General features: G+C 41.1%; 1 protein-coding gene across 1 annotated transcript; it reads right to left on the bottom strand.

Annotated features, from left to right (window-relative positions):
* Positions 1 to 289: 289 nt before the first annotated feature.
* On the bottom strand, positions 290 to 7,483 carry MED7 (mediator complex subunit 7). Its single transcript, XM_082622597.1, has 2 exons — positions 7,410 to 7,483; positions 290 to 1,370 (listed from the first exon to the last, which is right to left on the bottom strand). Exon 2 carries the CDS (start codon positions 1,351 to 1,353, stop codon positions 652 to 654), a length of 702 nt encoding a protein of 233 aa, XP_082478723.1. The 5' UTR covers positions 1,354 to 1,370; positions 7,410 to 7,483; the 3' UTR covers positions 290 to 651.
* Positions 7,484 to 17,037: the final 9,554 nt, after the last annotated feature.

The following is a 17,037-nucleotide window of genomic DNA, read 5'->3' as shown; positions in this document are numbered from 1 at the left end:
ATAGGTAATTACACAGACATTTTAATTATTAAAATGAATGTGACTAAAAGTGATCAAAGGACTTCTTAGTGACTGTAAAAAAGTTCCGGGACCCATCCAGGATAGGGACAAGAGGCTGAGACAGAGTGTTTGCAGGAGCAGCCAAGAGGAAAAAAAAAACCTGCTGTTTTATAACTCTCCGGGGTTCCTCTCTTTTAACATGTTACACTATTCTTTTTTAGAGATTAACCAAATTTTTAAGTGAAATAAATCTAAGGATTTCATAATTTCATATTTATAAAGTTTGATATCCTTTATTATCTATCATTCTTAAAGCAAATGACAAATCTACTTTTCAGGGATGAAAACCTATTACTGAGGATATCTTCAAAGTTTACTGCAACTCCAAAAACAGGGATGTTCCACACAATAGAGGCAAACACTGCTTTTCAAGGTGATTACTCTTAATGTAGGCGTACTCATTTACCTAGGCTTGCCATAAAGTGAATGACATAAACTGCCTGTGATGTCTAACAACTGAGGAAGTTGGAGAGTCAAGCTGCTTGCAAGACTTCTAGTGCTATCTCTTTTGAGACTCTCTAAAAGTGAATTAACTAATATATATGCTATTTACTGAAACGAAAAAAAAAGAAGAAGAAAAAGAAACATCCTTCATGGTCTTTCATTCATTTCGTCAATTAGGACACACAAAGCAGCATCTTTCTCTATAATCTGATCTCTCCTATGACCTGAATTTTCTCTTTGTTGTTCATCCTGTCCAGCACAATTGTTGCTATCATCAGCATCCATTGGTTCAGTTTTTATTCTCAGCCCTGCTTCCGAATGGGGCAAATCATCAGGCAAAGAAGCCAAGCAATTCTGAATCATCTCAATGACTCGTTCCAGATGCTTCTGAAATCTCTCAGCTGTCTCAAGGCGTTGACGTTTCTGCACCTCCATCATGACTCTCAAGGTCTCTCTTGCTTGGTGGGGTCGGTATTCATTTATGAGATGATGCACATGTACAAAAAGCAGCTTAAGATCTTCTAGCTTCTCTTCTCGTTTTATACTCCCAGGGCTCCTTATCAAGATATCTAAGAGGTCTAAGAAATTAATAAGGATAGACATATTGAGTTTTCTCAGTTCTTTCTTGTGATCAAACTGCATAGGATGAAGCCGTTCGATACCCTGACTTTCTAAAGGGCGGATGATAAGATCGTCACACTGGAACTGGTTGCCGAACATCATATAACTGTCCTTTATTGGAGGTGGAGGCTTGGGAGCGAGGCCTTCCTGAATATTTTCATCTGTATACTCCTTGATGTACTGCATCGGAGGGGGTGGGAGGGCGCTTACTTGCTGTGGCTCACCCATTGTGGAAGATCAAGAACCTACAGAAATGGACCATCAGACAAAAAATAAGAAAAAAAAAATCACACACACACACAGAAATAGACCAAAGATTGAGAGCGGAGCTACAAAACAAACCTGTCACATTCCGCGACTAAAGACAGAACATTTTCCCTTTTCTCCCCTGGCAGTTTGGCGCCCAGGACAAAATGATCTCCCTAGTCTCTAAAACTAACATTTACAACAGGGAAAGGTTGCATCCTTTTCTAATTAGCAATATATACTCAATCATCGTATTTTTCCTGCTCTACTTAATACTTTCATTGGCACAAAAAATATACTGTAGTATACACTTGACCCCTGAGCAACACAGGTTTGAACTTGCACGGGTCCACTTACATGTGGATTTTTTTCAATAGTAAATACTAGAGTACTACAAGATCCATGGTTGGTTGAATCCTCAGATGCAGAACCGCAAATATGAAGGAACTGCAGATACAAAAGGTCAACTCAGATTTTCAACTGCACAGAGGATGGGCGCCCCTAACCTCCCAGTTGTTCAAGGATCAACTGTATTTTCATCTATAAATTAAATCATCTGGATTCCACACCCCTCACCAGTTATGCCTCACTTCTCTACCCTCCCTACAGCCAAACTACACATGCTGTCTTCCCATCTCACGTTAAAATCATTCGTTTTATATTATAGATTGATCTCCAAAAGCAAACACTTATAACTAAGGAACACTCTGACAAAATTAAAATTACTATATTCCAGACAAACTCACATCATCTGAGTTTCTGTGATCCAATTCCATTCCCTTTTTTCCTACAATATACTCTACAATTTTTTATAGACTCATTAACTTTTCTACATCTACTACAGAAATTTCAAATTCAACTATACCTTCAACAGCCACAATAACCTCCATCTACTCCATTTGAAGCTTAGGTATATCATAAAATGAGAATATCCCGAGTGCTCACTTAGATGGATCCTACCAGATTTTCAAGATATAACATAACACCATCCAACATGAGAGATAGCAAGTAATATACTGGAGGCACTTTTATACTTGGAATTTGTGAGGTAATAAGGGCAGCTGTGGGACAGCCCTGAGTTTCCACCAACCCACAGCAGTGAACTAGCTGCTGCTGAGAATCAATCTGTCAGTGGCCATGGGCATGATGAGTTACTCTAACTGTATCAACCCACACTTCACTGCTTTACTAGCCTTCTGCATATTCATTTTTGTCACTATCCGATCTGGCGTCAACCTCCTACCTCCACAAAAACTGCTCATCACGGCCATCAACAACCACCACATCACCAAATCCAATGGACATTTTTCTAAGCTGATCTTAATCTCTCAGCAGCATTTTCTTCCTTTTCAACACACTCCCCTTCTCCTTCAGCTTCTGTGATGCTACATTTACGTCTTCCTCCTACCACACTGGCCACTGCCTCTCAGTCTCCTTTACTGCCCCTCCTTCTCTAGCCAAATTTTTTTTTTTTTTTTTTTTTTTTTTTTTTTTTTTTTTTGCTGTACGCGGGCCTCTCACCGCCGTGGCCTCTCCCGCTGCGGAGCACAGGCTCCGGACACACAGGCTCCGCGGCCATGGCTCGCGGGCCCAGCCGCTCCGCGGCACGTGGGATCCTCCGGGATCGGGGCACGAACCCGCGTCCCCTGCATCGGCAGGCGGACTCCCAACCACTGCGCCACCAGGGAAGCCCTCTAGCCAAATTTTAATGTTGGCATGCCTCAGAGACTCACAAACTCAAAAGCCAAAGGGAAAAGGCAGGCAACATAAACAGTGAAGGAGAACTGAGCATCTCCAAGCCAGACCTCAAAGCCTCCAGCCACTAGCATTCATGTGCGAATGAAGATTCATTGTTCCTTGGTCTTCAGTTTTCAAGTAAGGGCAAAAAAATCCAGATTTTTATGTGAAATTTCTCAATTTTTAAAAATACTGGCAATTAATTCCATAAATTGTCAAATACTGTGAGGTCAAAAAGTATTTATCTCCAACAATCTTTGTGGTCTGCTGGCCACTAGTTTTAGGCCTTTGTTTTATGTTCTCCCTGGGATGATCTCAGTCAATTCCATAGCTTTTAATACCATTTCTATCGGTGGTTCTCAACCAGGTGTCATTTTGCCAACCAGAAGATATATGCAAGGTCTGGAGACACCTTTAGTTGCCATAACCAGGGAGGGGGTGCTACTGGCTTCTAATGGATAGAGGCTGGGGATGCTATAAACATACAATGCACAGCAACAAAGAATTATCCAGCCCAAAATGTCAATAGATTGTGCCAAAGTGGAGAAACCCTGGTCTGTATTTATGACTCTTGACTTTTTTTTTTTAATTTAAGTATACTTGATTTACAGTATTGTGTTAGTTTCAGGTGTACAGCAAAGTGATTCAGTTATTTTTTCAGATTATATTCCATTATAGGTTATTACAAGATACTGAATATAATTCCCTGTGCTATACAGTAAATCCTTGTTGCTTACCTATTTTATGTATAGTAGTTTGTCCATTAATCCCATACTCCTAATTTGCCCCCCTCTCTCTCCCTCTCCCCTTTGGCAACCATAAGTTTGTTTTCTGTCTGTGAGTCTGTTTTGTACATAGATTCGTTTGTATTATTTTTAGATTCCACATATAATCAATATAATATTTGTCTTTCTTTTCTTGACTCTTGACTTTTTATCTCCAGTCCAGACTGCGTCTGGGCTGCTCCTGGATGTCTCACAGGGCATTCAAACTTAAAAAAAAAGTTCTTTTGAGTCCATCTACCATAAATACGCACACCCTAAACCTGTTCCTCTAATAGCTTCTACTCTTTCCTGTTTCAGTAAAATGTCCCCATTATCCCCCTAGTATTTCAAGCCAGAAACCTAAAGGTTATCTTAATCCTCCTTTTTTTATACCAATCTCCTCTCCTCACCATCACTGCCAAATTTATCAAGTCAAAAACTTTGCTATCTCACTACCTCAAATTCATCAGTTCTGATCAAGACACCATTCCCTCTTACCTGGAATACGATGGCTTCCCAGGGATCTTTTTTATTTCACTACAGTTCTTCTATATAATAGCCAGTCTAATTCTCATACCACATTCCTTCTCCCTTATATCCTAGCATATTGTCTTCTAGTATTTGTTGGTAGCTCCATTCATTTCAAGAAGGCTTCAAATCAATGGGAATTTGGAAGTAGGTATAAACATCTTTAATGTTTATTTACTCTTTTAAATATTTACTGTTTGTCTAACATATGACAATGATGATTATAATGACAGATAACACTTGAGTACATAGTATGTGCCAGACACTGTGCTAAATACTTTTCTCATGGTTGCGAGAAATCTGAGAAAAGAAAGGTGCTCTTTCCATTTCAGAGATGAGATCACTGTGGCTCACAAAAGTTGATCCACATGTGTAAAGTCACAGAGTAAAGGAAGGAGCCAGAGCCTAAAGATCTCAAACACTACATCATACTATCTTTCAAGGATAAACATGGCCTCCACCCTTGCGTTGCTTACAATCTATAAAGGAAAACAGACAAATAGCTAACTACATGTTATAAGGTTACTACAAAAGACCAACAGATCTGACTACCAAAGATAAATCTAAAAATTCCATATAGGAAAATGTATCATAAGCAAAATTAAAAGACAATCCCATTTTTCTGGGAGAAGAATGCCTGCAAGCTAACAAGGGCAAATATTAGAAATTTAACTTTGATTTTTTAAAAACATACTTTCTGATTCCATCCCCACAAGAAAAGCACTATGACTTCAGCAGTTGCCTGTCTTATTCACAACTCTACCTCCAGCACCTTAAACAATGCCTAGAAGGTGCTAAATCCTCAATAAAGATCCACTGAATGAGTTTTTTTTAAAACCTATATATTTTTTAAAAATAATAGAAAAATAGGCAAAAGATGATGAGAAAAATGCAAATGCTGAATAAATGCAGGAAAATATTCAGACAAACACACTGTTAAAAGCAAATTTAAAAGGATTCTTTTCATCTAACAGACTATCAAGATTTCACATACTCCATCATCTGACAAATGTTAGAACACCTTCTATGTGGCAGGCCCTGGATTCCAGCACAGGTCACACTCTCCTTCCTCTCAGTTTCTTCAGAGTGGCCATCCCAATTTTAGAAGCAGGCTCTTAGCTCCTCTGACCCTGCAGGGAAGCCTACCGCGGTGGAGAGTATCCATTCCCCTCAGCTCTCACAGAAGCCACCATGACAGCCACCACATAACACTCTCAGGTGGCAGGCCAGTACGGCCAAGAGAATATGGGGAATCCTCAGACACAACTGACAGGAAAGGAAACGAACATATTTATTTGGAATTTGACCTGACAGTATCAAAAATTTTAATGCTGATATTCTTTGACCCAACAATTTTTTTTAGTTTTTATTTTATACTGGAGTATAGTTGATTAACAATGTTGTGTGACCCAACAATTCTATTTCTAGAAATTTATTCTACAGAAATATTGGTACAAGTTAACAAAAGTGTGTTTAAGGATGTTTAATGCAGCATTGTTTGAAAAGAGCAGGAAAAGCTGGAAACAGCCCATAGCTTCATCAATATGAGGGCTGGATAAAATGTCTATATATACACACAACACAGCCGTTAAGAAAAAAAGGGTGAAAGTGCATGGGATGGAGGGTTATAAATACTGTGCACCATTTCATTTATTTACAACACACTTACGAGTTGCGAATAGTTATAATCAACTTTTTAAAACTTCCAAAAACATCAATTCAGACTTATAGAAAAGCTGTATGAATAGCATAAAGAATATTCCATATTCTTCACTCAGATTCTCCAAATGTTAACATTTTCCCTCATTTGCCTTATTGGTCTCTCAACTCTGTACCCGCAAATACTTCAGTGGGTATCCCCCAAATAAGAATGTTCTCTTATAACCACATAATTACCAAAATCAGAGACTTAGCAATGATCTGGTACTTCAAAATAAATTTCAGACAGCCCAGGTTTCACCCCACTCAAGCCTTTTTAGATTGGAAGCCCAGTTTTGTGCCTCCCAGCACCATGTGTAATCCTCTACTTTAGCTGCCAATCCCCAAAGGACAAGTAAGTGACAGGTACCACTGTTTCACATCCTCTCTTAATCTTCAAACCAATTCTATGAGTTAAGTGCTATTTTCAATTTCGTTTTAGAGATGAGGATCCCAAGTCTGTCTCACCAAGGGGAAGTGTCTGCAACCAGATCAAAAGGCTAGTAAATGGCACAGCACGAATTCTTAACCTTGGTTCTTGTACACAGTACAAGTTCCCTTAAATCAGTAAACTATGAAGCATCTAACAGTACAAAAGGAAACTGACGTATTACAGAAATCCTGTTTATCTCCCTATCACTTCTCTAGACTAAACTTGTCAAAGGCGATGGAGGTTTTTAGTAAAACAAGCGCCAGGCATCATAGCTGGTTATCAGACTCAAGATCCAGCTTCTAGTGTTTGTTCCATTCTGCGGTATTTCACCAAAAAAAGAAAGGTATTCTAGGGTCCCATCCCCAGACTTTTGACTCGTTTTGTCTACTGTGAATGGGGCCGCTGGAATGTTGCTTTTAAAACCTCTCCAGATGATCTAATGATTAGGCTTGGCATCTACCTCCTTCCCCGCCTCCCATTAATTCTTCTGATTTCAGGATTGCTCCCTGAGGAGGAAGAGCAAGGCTGGTTATCCCGTAAGGCTGGAGAGGCCAAAGGACTCACCGAGGCCAGCCACCTTAGCAAACCAGCCGCGAGGGACTAGAACTGAGGTCTGCCAACCTCCGGCCGGGCTCGGCCTCCCCACTCGAAGGAAGCCCAGAGCCCGCCGCAAGGAAGGCACCTTCCGCCGAGCGGTTCACCCCGGGGCTCAGCGAGCGGCGGGGAGGCCGCGCTCCCCGAGGGACGCGGGAAAGGAAAGCGGGCGAGCGTCTCTGCACCAGGCCTCCCCCCATTCCCAGCCCGCCCGGAGGAAGTCGCGGGGTCCGGAAGAAGAAATGCACACTGAACGGAGCACCAAACCGTCGCCACCCACTCACCTCAGCCCCGGGTTTGCACTGGCAGCTGCCTTCGCCACCGCCGCCGAGACCCAACTTCCGACCTTCTCTTCCAGGAAGAAGCCTCTGACGCTGTCCCTTGATTGGCTGAAAGAGCTGTCCTTTAACAGAGGCTCTAGGCCCGCCTCTGACCGATGGCTTGCTATTGCGCCTGCGCACAGCCCCTCCCCACCCCCCGACACCCCGGCACCCCCCGCACCCCAACCCCCACCCCCGCACCCCCGCACCCCAACCCCCACCCCCCGCACCCCCCGCACCCCCCACCCCCCACCCCGCCCCCCACCCCCGCCACCGACCCCGAGCCGCCTGCCGCCTTCTGGCAATTTGGCTGCGGCTGCGGGGTTTGCAGTCGCGGAGGATTTCTGTACTTTGTATCAATAAAAGCAGCAGCTGGTAGCTTGTTCCTTTCTTTTTCCTTTTTTTTTTTTTCAACGCTTAAAATTGAGGCATCCATACGTCTTACGTAAACGTTAGACAATACAGTAAGCAGATATTTTTAGAAATGATATCGACTGTAGCCCCACTGTCAAAAATAACATTTAAAAATGTGAGGTTGGACTCTATATGCTGTTTAGTATTTTGTAATCTGGAAATACTTGTGAACATGATTGAGAATCAATAATATATTCTTAATTTGCATTTTTTCACCATCTATTCACTTTTATTTTCATTTTCGAATTCAGATTCTATTTCCAGGCAACAAATTAACAAGTGTAAAAAAAAAAGGTACACTTAATTCTTTTGGAGGTTATTTTCGTAAGAAATGTTACACATTTCTAAATTTATGGGAATCTTCCAAGAGCATGTTGCGCTTACAAAAATAAGGTTGTTATTCTGATAAACGTTCTCAACTTTAACTCTTTAAGATTATTTGATTTTATTTTTTTAAACTCATTACGGAGAGTTCCCAAACATACACGAAAGTAGAGAGAATAGTGTATTCATCACCCGACTTCAACAATTATCTACCGACAGACATTATTTCAGTTCATCAAGCATTTCTAAAAAGTAAGGACTCGTTTTGTTTGTTTGTTTGTGGAACCAGAGAACCATTGTCTCATTTTAAAATAAATTAATAACTATTTAATATCATCAAAATCAAGTCAGTATTTGTATACCAATTATGTGAGGATCCGATAATGTCCACCCCTTTGTAACTGGATGATGTATCATTTAATTATCTTTTAATTTATAGTTTCCTTCCTCCACCTCAATCCCCCCCCACCATCAGTTGATTTGTTGAAGAAATCTGTTCAGTCTTGAGCATACCCCAATCAGGTTTTTCTCCCTTCACTGAGACCAATGTGACTACACTGTGACCTCCAATGGGCATTCTTAGTACTCATCTTATTCTACTCTCAGCAGCATTTGGCACATTTGAGTTTTTGAATTGCCCAGGACTCAGTTATCAGTTCTTAGTGGGATGTCATCCAGGTGATAATACCCAAATGATATCCAGGCCCTGGCAACACCCTCTCCTTTGCACTCAGACCCTCTTATCCCACATCTTTATTCAATTGCAGAGCCTCAAATCTAAAGGTTCACCTTTACTCTTCTTTCTCTTGTACTCCATTCAAAACTACCATACCGGCCTTTTGTATTACTTCTATTTGGAAATAAGTAAAAGTCCTAAATATAATTAATTTTCACCATCCCCACTGCCTCAGTCCTAGTCCGTGCCACCATAATCTCCCCTGGACTTCTGAAATAGCCTAAATAGTTTCCTTACTTCCACTTTTGTCCTTCCTTAGCCTATTTACCACACTGTCTTAAAATATAAGACAGACCTGAACAACACAATCAAAAAAGGGGTGGAAGACCTAAATAGACATTTCTCCAAAGAAGACATACAGATGTCCAAGAAGCACTTGAAAAGATGCTCAACATCACTAATTATTAGATAAATGAAAATCAAAACTACAGTGTGGTATAACCTCACACTGGTCAGGATGGCCATCATCAAAAAAATCTACAAACGGTATATGCTGGAGATGGTGTGGAGAAAAGGGAACCCTCTTACACTGTTGGTGAGAAGGCAAATTGATAAAGCCACTATGGAGAACACTATGGAGGTTCCTTAAAAAACTAAAAATAGAACTACCATATGACCCAGCAATCCCGCTCCTGGGCATATACCCTGAGAAAACCATAATTCAAAAACACACATGCATCCCAATGTTCATTGCAGCACTATTTACATGGAAGCAACCTAAATGTCCACTGACAGATGAATGGATAAAGAAGATGTGGTACATATATAGAATGCAATATTACTCAGGGTAATTTGTAGAGACGTGGACGGACCTAGAGACTGTCATACAGAGTGAAGTAAGTCAGAAAGAGAAGAACAAATATCATATAATAACGCATATATGTGGAATCTAGAAAAATGGTACAGATGAACCTATTCGCAAAGCAGAAGTAGAGACACAGACGTAGAGAACAAAAGTATGGACACCATGGAGGGAAATGTGGGGTGGGATGAATTGGGAGATTGGGATCGACATATATACACTACTATGTGTAAAATAGATAACTAATGAGAACCTACAGCACAGGGAACTCTACTCAATGCTCTGTGGTGACCTAAATGGGAAGGAAATCCAAAAAAGAGGTGATGTATGTATACATATAGCTGATTCACTTCGTTGTACAGCAGAAACTTACACAACACTGTAAAGCAACTATACCCCAATTTAAAAAAAAATCTAACCACTCTATTCAAAGTTCTCCAAGGTTTTCCATCACATTTATAATAAAATCTAATGTCCTCACCATGGCCTATATAAGGTGCTACAAAATCTAGTCCTTGGCTACTTCTCCGATAATAATATTTCCTACCATTTTTTTCCATGCTCAGTCTTCTCTGGCCACAGGATTTATTTCTTTCCCTCGAAATTTTCAAGCCTACTTCTGCCTTAGACCCATTGCATTTGTCTGGAACTCTGTTTCCACAGATATTCACATGCCTCACCTCCTCACTTCATACAGGTCTCTGGTCAAATGTGACCTTGTCAGAGGGGTCTTCTGTGGTCACTCTATATAAAGTGGCATGCCCCAGTCATTCTCTTGGGGAATGTCCCCAATCCCCTTACTATGCATTATCCTTCCTTCATAGAACGTGTTATCATCTGATATCATATTATGCAGTTGATTTATTTTCATTGTCTTTCTTCCCCATTAAAATACAAGATTCATGAGCAGAGGGCTTTTGTTTCATTCACTGCTACATCCTCAGCACCTAGAACAGTACCTGAAATTGGCAAGTACTCCATGTACATCTATTGAATAAGTAACAAAATGAATACTGAATAATCATCATTTTCAAATGAATTCACAGTGTGACATTGATAGATAAACCAGGGTATATTTAGCCAAAACCGTTGTGTGAAATTATCTTCCTCCCAACTTTGCTATTGTGAATACATTGGATGAGCATCCTGGTTCCTGGTGCACGTGTATATGTTTGTAATTTTTCTCCTTGATATAAATTTCTAGAAATGGAATATTGGACCCCAATTTTCAGTGTTTTAGTTAGTGGCGGGATCAAGGCTAGAATTTGGGACTCTTGACTCTCAGTCTAGTGTTCTTTACAATAAACTACGAATGAATAATGGTATGAAATTCACGTCATGGGAGGGACTAGTCAAAATATGGTGTATAATAAACATTTGTTTAGGTGGCTATACTTCCGGAATCTGAATAGGAAGTTTATTCCTTAAAGATGCCTTCTCTAGGGACTTCTCTGGCAGTCCAGTGGTCAAGACTCCATGCTTCCACTGCAGGGGGCACAGGTTCGATCCCTGGTGGAGGAACTAAGATCCTACATCCCATGTGCTGCGTGGCGTGGCCAAAAAAAAAAGATGTCTTCTCTAGTTTAACAAGGACTACATCCATTCAACAAATCTTTATTACATCTGCTGTGCCAAAGACTGCCCTAGATGGTAAAAATGACAGACAAAAGCCTTTCCTTCTAATGGAGAGACACAGACAACAACATGCAAGCAAATAAGAATTTCAAACAGTGATAAGGGCTATGGGGAGAAAAATAATACAAAATAATGTGGTAGCTAGGTGGGTTGGCAGGTAGCTTCTTTCTAGAGGGTGATCAAGGTAGCCTCTTCTAGGAGCTGTCTTTGGAGCTAAGACATGAGTGATGAGAAGGAGTCAACTGTGCAAATATCTTGGAGACAGCTAGTGCAAAGAGTCTGAGGCTGCCATGATCCTCCTGAGTTAGAGAGACAGGAAGGGAGACTGTGTGCTCCACAACTAACGAGAACGAGCAAAGGGAGAGTGGGAGGAGATGAGGGGGCAGTAGCAGGCAGGAGTACATGATAACTAGCATCTTGCCTGTTTTAGGAGCTGGGCACATTATAGAGAACATCATTTTTATCACTTGATCCTAAGTGGCAAGCAGAAGTAGTCACACTTTTTCTCCACCCTGTCAATTTTTTTAAGGTTAGGTTTATTGAGGTATAGTTTACATACAGTAAAATTAATTTCAAGTGAACAGTTTAATGAGTTTTCATTAATATATACTGTCATCTAACCACCACCACCAGAATTAAGATATAGAATATTTGCCTCACCCCAAGCAATTCCTTTTGTGCCCCCTTAGTATTCAATCCCCGCCCTCACCCCTACCCCTTGGTAACCACTGATCTGATTTCTGTTTACATAGTTTTGCCTTTTCCAGAATGTCATATAAATGGAATCGTGCAGTATGTGGACTTTTGTGTCTGGCTTCTTTCACTTAGCATAAAAGTTTTGAGGTCCATCAGCATTGTTGTATGTATTAATAGTTTGTTCCTTTTTACACTGAAGGAGTATTCCATTGTAAGGATGCACCATAATTCATTTATGTATTCACCAGTTGATGGACGTTTCGGCTATTTCTAGTCCTATAAACATTCAGATACATGTCTTTTATGGACGTAAGATTTTCATTTTTTTTTTCGAGTTACTGCAAAGGGATTTCAAGTCCTTATAATAGGTATATGTTTCACTACATAAGAAAGTGTCAAGCAGTTTTCTAAAGAGGCTATATCATTTTTCATTTCTACAAGCAAACTGTAAGAGTTGCAGTTGCTCTGTGCCCTCCTCTGCAATTTTCTTTTTGCGATTCTAATGGCTATGTAGTGGTTTTAATTTGCATTTCTCTAGTGTTGAGTATCTTTTTTGTACTTATTTGCCATACATATCTTTTCTTGGTGAACTCTCTGTTCAAAGTTTTTGCCCATTTTTTAATTGGCTTGTTTGTTTTTTTACTGTTGAGTTGTAAGAGCACACACACACACACAGGACAAAAGTCCCTTATCAGATATGTGTTTTGTTATTTATATTTATTTTCTTGCAAGCTGTGGCTAATCTTTTCATTTTCTTATCAGTGTCTTTCAAAGAGCAAAGCTTTTTAGTTTTGATGAAGTCCTAGTTATAAACTGTTTTCTTTTATGGGTCATGCTTTTTGTGTCCTATCCAAGGTCACAAAGATTTTTTCCCTTGTGTTTTCTTCTAGAAGATTTTTTTTAGCATGCAAAAGTCCATATGCTCCAGCACATTTACCCTATTGATTTTTTTGGTCTTACTATGTTTGTCATTGGTAGACAACTTCATAAATAATAATCTCTGAACTCTTATTAGTAAATTACATTGTGTCTCTGCTTGTTAAAAAGCCCAGACAGAAAAAAAAATGGAAACTAGCTAATTAAATTGTTCATCTCCAGCCTCTGCTTATTCCTGTCAAAAGACTTATCAGCTCATCTATATTGTTTGAACAATGCACTTTGAGTGAGAATCATCGCTAATGCACTGTTCTCTGCAGTCTGCTGTGTAGTTTTAATTCCTAATCACACTGTTTTCACTGTTGCTGTTGTCTCATGGGTACTAATGACCGTATCACTAATAATAATCTCAACAACCCAGACCTGTGTGCAGCAGATGGGCCAGGACGATGTCCGTAGTTTGCTTTGCCTGCTACACCTTTCTGTAGCAGCAGGCGACAGCAGTAACCCTGGCATTGGGGAACTAACCCCGGTTTACACTTAGTTTTATAACAGAAAGATGCGTGCCCCACATATGAGGTCCCACTGAGAAACAATGTCAGTTATCTCTTGCAGGCTGAAGAACTTTATTTTTTTTTTTTTTTTTTTTTTTTTTTTGCGGTATGCGGGCCTCTCACTGTTGTGGCCTCCCCCGTTGCGGAGCACAGGCTCCGGATGCGCAGGCCCAGCGGCCATGGCTCACGGGCCCAGCCGCTCCGCGGCATATGGGATCCTCCCAGACCGGGGCACGAACCCGCATCCCCTGCATCGGCAGGCGGACTCTCAACCACTGCGCCACCAGGGAGGCCCGGGCTGAAGAACTTTAAATGGATGTAGAATCCTGCAAAAAAAGGCAGGTAAGCCCTTTTAATTTATTTGTTGTACCTCCCGATGAAATAAAATGTATTTTTAAGGCAGGACAAAAAAAAAATTAAACATAAAATGTTCTCTCTGTGTTTGTTTGGGGCTTCTCCCTCCCTAATGTGCAGTATGCATCTGCATTACACATTGACCAGAGCTCCTCAAAGATGCGGGTGCCTGCTCAGCCATAAACATCAATTTTTTTTCTTTCTTCTGACGCTAGCAATGTAACTTCTTAAAAGAATAGTTTTCTTTCCCAGCTCTGTAGGGGGTCATGGTGACTTGCTGTTCACTTTGTATGTGTTTACCTGGACCATGTATCCTTGATGAATTTTATGTAAAATATCAGTATGTCATTTTGATGTATGATCCTTTGTCTCAAAAATGTATATGACTGCCTTCGACCTCTAACAGGTGGAACAGTTCTCAGAACTTTCTGAGAATCTGCTTCCCCGGGTTACAATCCTCAGTTTGGCTCAACTTAAATTCCCTTTTTTTCCTCTTAACTTCATAGTTAATTGAATTTTCGTCGACACTATTACTGTCATTAAAGTCTACATTTACATTATATAGCTGTGCCACTATCATACGTGTTTTTGAATCATCACAAAATCTTTCCATTTTATCGACTGCTTGATTTATTTTCTAAACACTCCCCGAAAGATATGGGCTGTATCCAACTCTTTTAAAGTACATCTCAAACGTGACCTTCTTCAAAACGTTTCTCCAAGTTCACCCAAATAAAAATTACCTCCATACCCACTCGTAGCCTCTTTTCTACACTTCCAGCACTTCTCTGCCTTAAGTCGTAATTATACACCTGCTTTGTTTCTGTGGCTATAGCTAGCTTCGTAACTTATCTGTGCATCAGCTCTGACAATTCCTAGCATTGCCTCACACATAGCCAGTGCTGAATATATTTTTGCTGAAAGATGGGTATTGATGGGGAGTTCTCTGGTGGCCTAGTGGTTGGAATTCTAGGCTTTCACTGCCGTGGCCTGGGTTCAACTCCTTGGTCAGGGAACAGAGATCCATGCAAGCCGCACAGTGTGGCCAAAAAAAAAAAAAAAAAACCAAACCAAACAAACAAACAAAAAAAACATGTGGAAAGATGGGTATTGAACAAAATCAAAAGAAATGAGAAAAATTTCAAGTTTCCTGAATGGCAGTTGTGTACAAATATGAGCTGCTTGCTTTCAGAATCACTTCAGGGCTGGGACGAAGGTAAGGTGTGTGAGGCACTTGACTCAGATGCAAAATTAAGGAGGGGGAGAAAACCTCAGTAAGCAAGATAAATAAATGCAATATTTAAAAAACAACAATTAAGGCAAAAGGTCCATGATGGACAAAATATTACAATTTTAAATAAAGACAGGATCAGCAGTTCACATACCACCATTTAAAAAGGAGAGGTCCTTCCATGGAACTCTGTCATTCAAAGATTGGAATTATTTTCCTGAAGACATGGGTGGCAACACACACTTAGACAGGTTTTTAGAGCTTAATGATGCATTCATTTTCTAATAAATGCGATGACTCATCATTTTTATTGCTCATCTACTAAATGCCAGCTACCGTCCTAGGGGCTGCAGATACACTGGTCCAACCCATTGCAAGCCCACATGCTGCTTCTCGGCAGTTATCTGAGAAAGTCTTTACCAACTTGGTTCCACCTGCTTCGGGTCCAAGATGAACTTCTCTTAGAACATGGGGCCTCCAAAGGACAGAAACAGATTTCATGTGTTCAAGTTCCTAAGGGCTACTTTACCCCATGCAGATGCCAGTCTTCGTGACTTGCAAAGAATTTGGCTATCTTCCTTCTGAATCTGCTTTCCTTTGTCTCCTTATTATCTTCCTCCAACGGACACCTGAGTCAGAGGAGGTGACCCCAGCACATTACACTAACATTGTATCACAGACTGTATTCTCCAATGAGCAGATTTTGAAATAGAGTTCTGTGAGGAGGGTGTTTATTAAGGAGTACTCCTAGGAGCACCTCTGGAAGGGAAGGAACAGAAGCAGGAGTGCACAGAGGGAGAAGCGGAGCTCTTTTTTTTTTTTTGCAGTACGCGGGCCTCTCACTGCTGTGCCCTCTCCCGCCGCGAAGCACAGGCCCCGGACGCGCAGGTTCAGCGGCCATGGCTCACGGGCCAAGCCGCTCCGCAGCATGTGGGATCCTCCCGGACCGGGGCACGAACCCATGTCCCCTGCATCGGCAGGCGGACTCTCAACCACTGCGCCACCAGGGAAGCCCGAAGCTGAGCTATTGGACTGGAGTGACCCTTCAGAGAGGGTCTGCGTTGGGTTACGATGGCCTGACCTTCCCACTCCACATCAATCAGTTCTTGCCGTGCACCTTGGGTGAGGAACCCAGGCAATTTCCAAACACACTGCTGGCTGAAGGCTTTCTATGGGAAGCACCCCCAGCAGCTAGGGCCACAAGTCCTTCGTTGAAGAATAGTCCACCCCACGTGGATATTTCAAATGGAACGATGTCTTTCAAAACATACCCTCCAGTCTCCTCATTATATAGATCCTGTGGCCAAAAATAGGAAGTAACATAAAGTCCCATATTAACAACCCCCCCAGCCAAATACTTCTTTTCACAGAAACCACAGTACCCTCCACAAAGCGCACAGTTGATCAGGCCACTCCCTTATTTAAAACATATCATGGCTTTGCCTCACTCCAAGGTCAGAAATCAAAATCCTTTAAATGGACCTCAAAGTCTTGCATGGCCTGGCCCCTGCTGTGTTCCCCAGCATCACATCACGCTTGCTCTGCCAGCCATGACACTGCCTTCAATATTTTGAGGCAACTTGCTTCTTCCCACCATAGCACATCTTTCTTCTGTCTGAAAGACTCCAGTCGATCACAACAATCCTGTGAATGACCTTATTTTGCTGTAGGGAAAAAAACCCTTCCCTTTCTAGTATGTATGTGTGTTGCCAGACTTGAAGTTTGGGACATTGGTTGGTTTGTAATCAACCATCCATTGCCTAATTGCACTTGGCAGCTGCAGAATTGCTACCACGGTGATGAATATTGCTGTCCAAACTATTGGCCTTGATCTGATAGGGTGTACTGACTTGATACCCAAATTGATGTCTCCCTCCAAAGGAAGATGCCTGTTGCTTTGAAATACGTAGGTATCTGTGCATGTGCCTCTTGATGAACTGTCAAGATAGAAAAGGAAATCCAGAGCAAGT

This window comes from Mesoplodon mirus, assembly GCF_964341445.2.
Source record: "Mesoplodon mirus genome assembly, chromosome: 5".
Taxonomy (NCBI): domain Eukaryota; kingdom Metazoa; phylum Chordata; class Mammalia; order Artiodactyla; family Ziphiidae; genus Mesoplodon; species Mesoplodon mirus.
The sequence above is the reverse complement of the archived record's forward strand: the minus strand, read 5'-3'. Positions and strand labels throughout refer to the sequence as shown.

Coding starts and splice junctions, on each gene's coding strand:
- MED7 (XM_082622597.1), bottom strand. CDS start 1,353: ATGGGTGAGCCACAGCAAGTAAGCGCCCTCCCACCCCCTCCGATGCAG.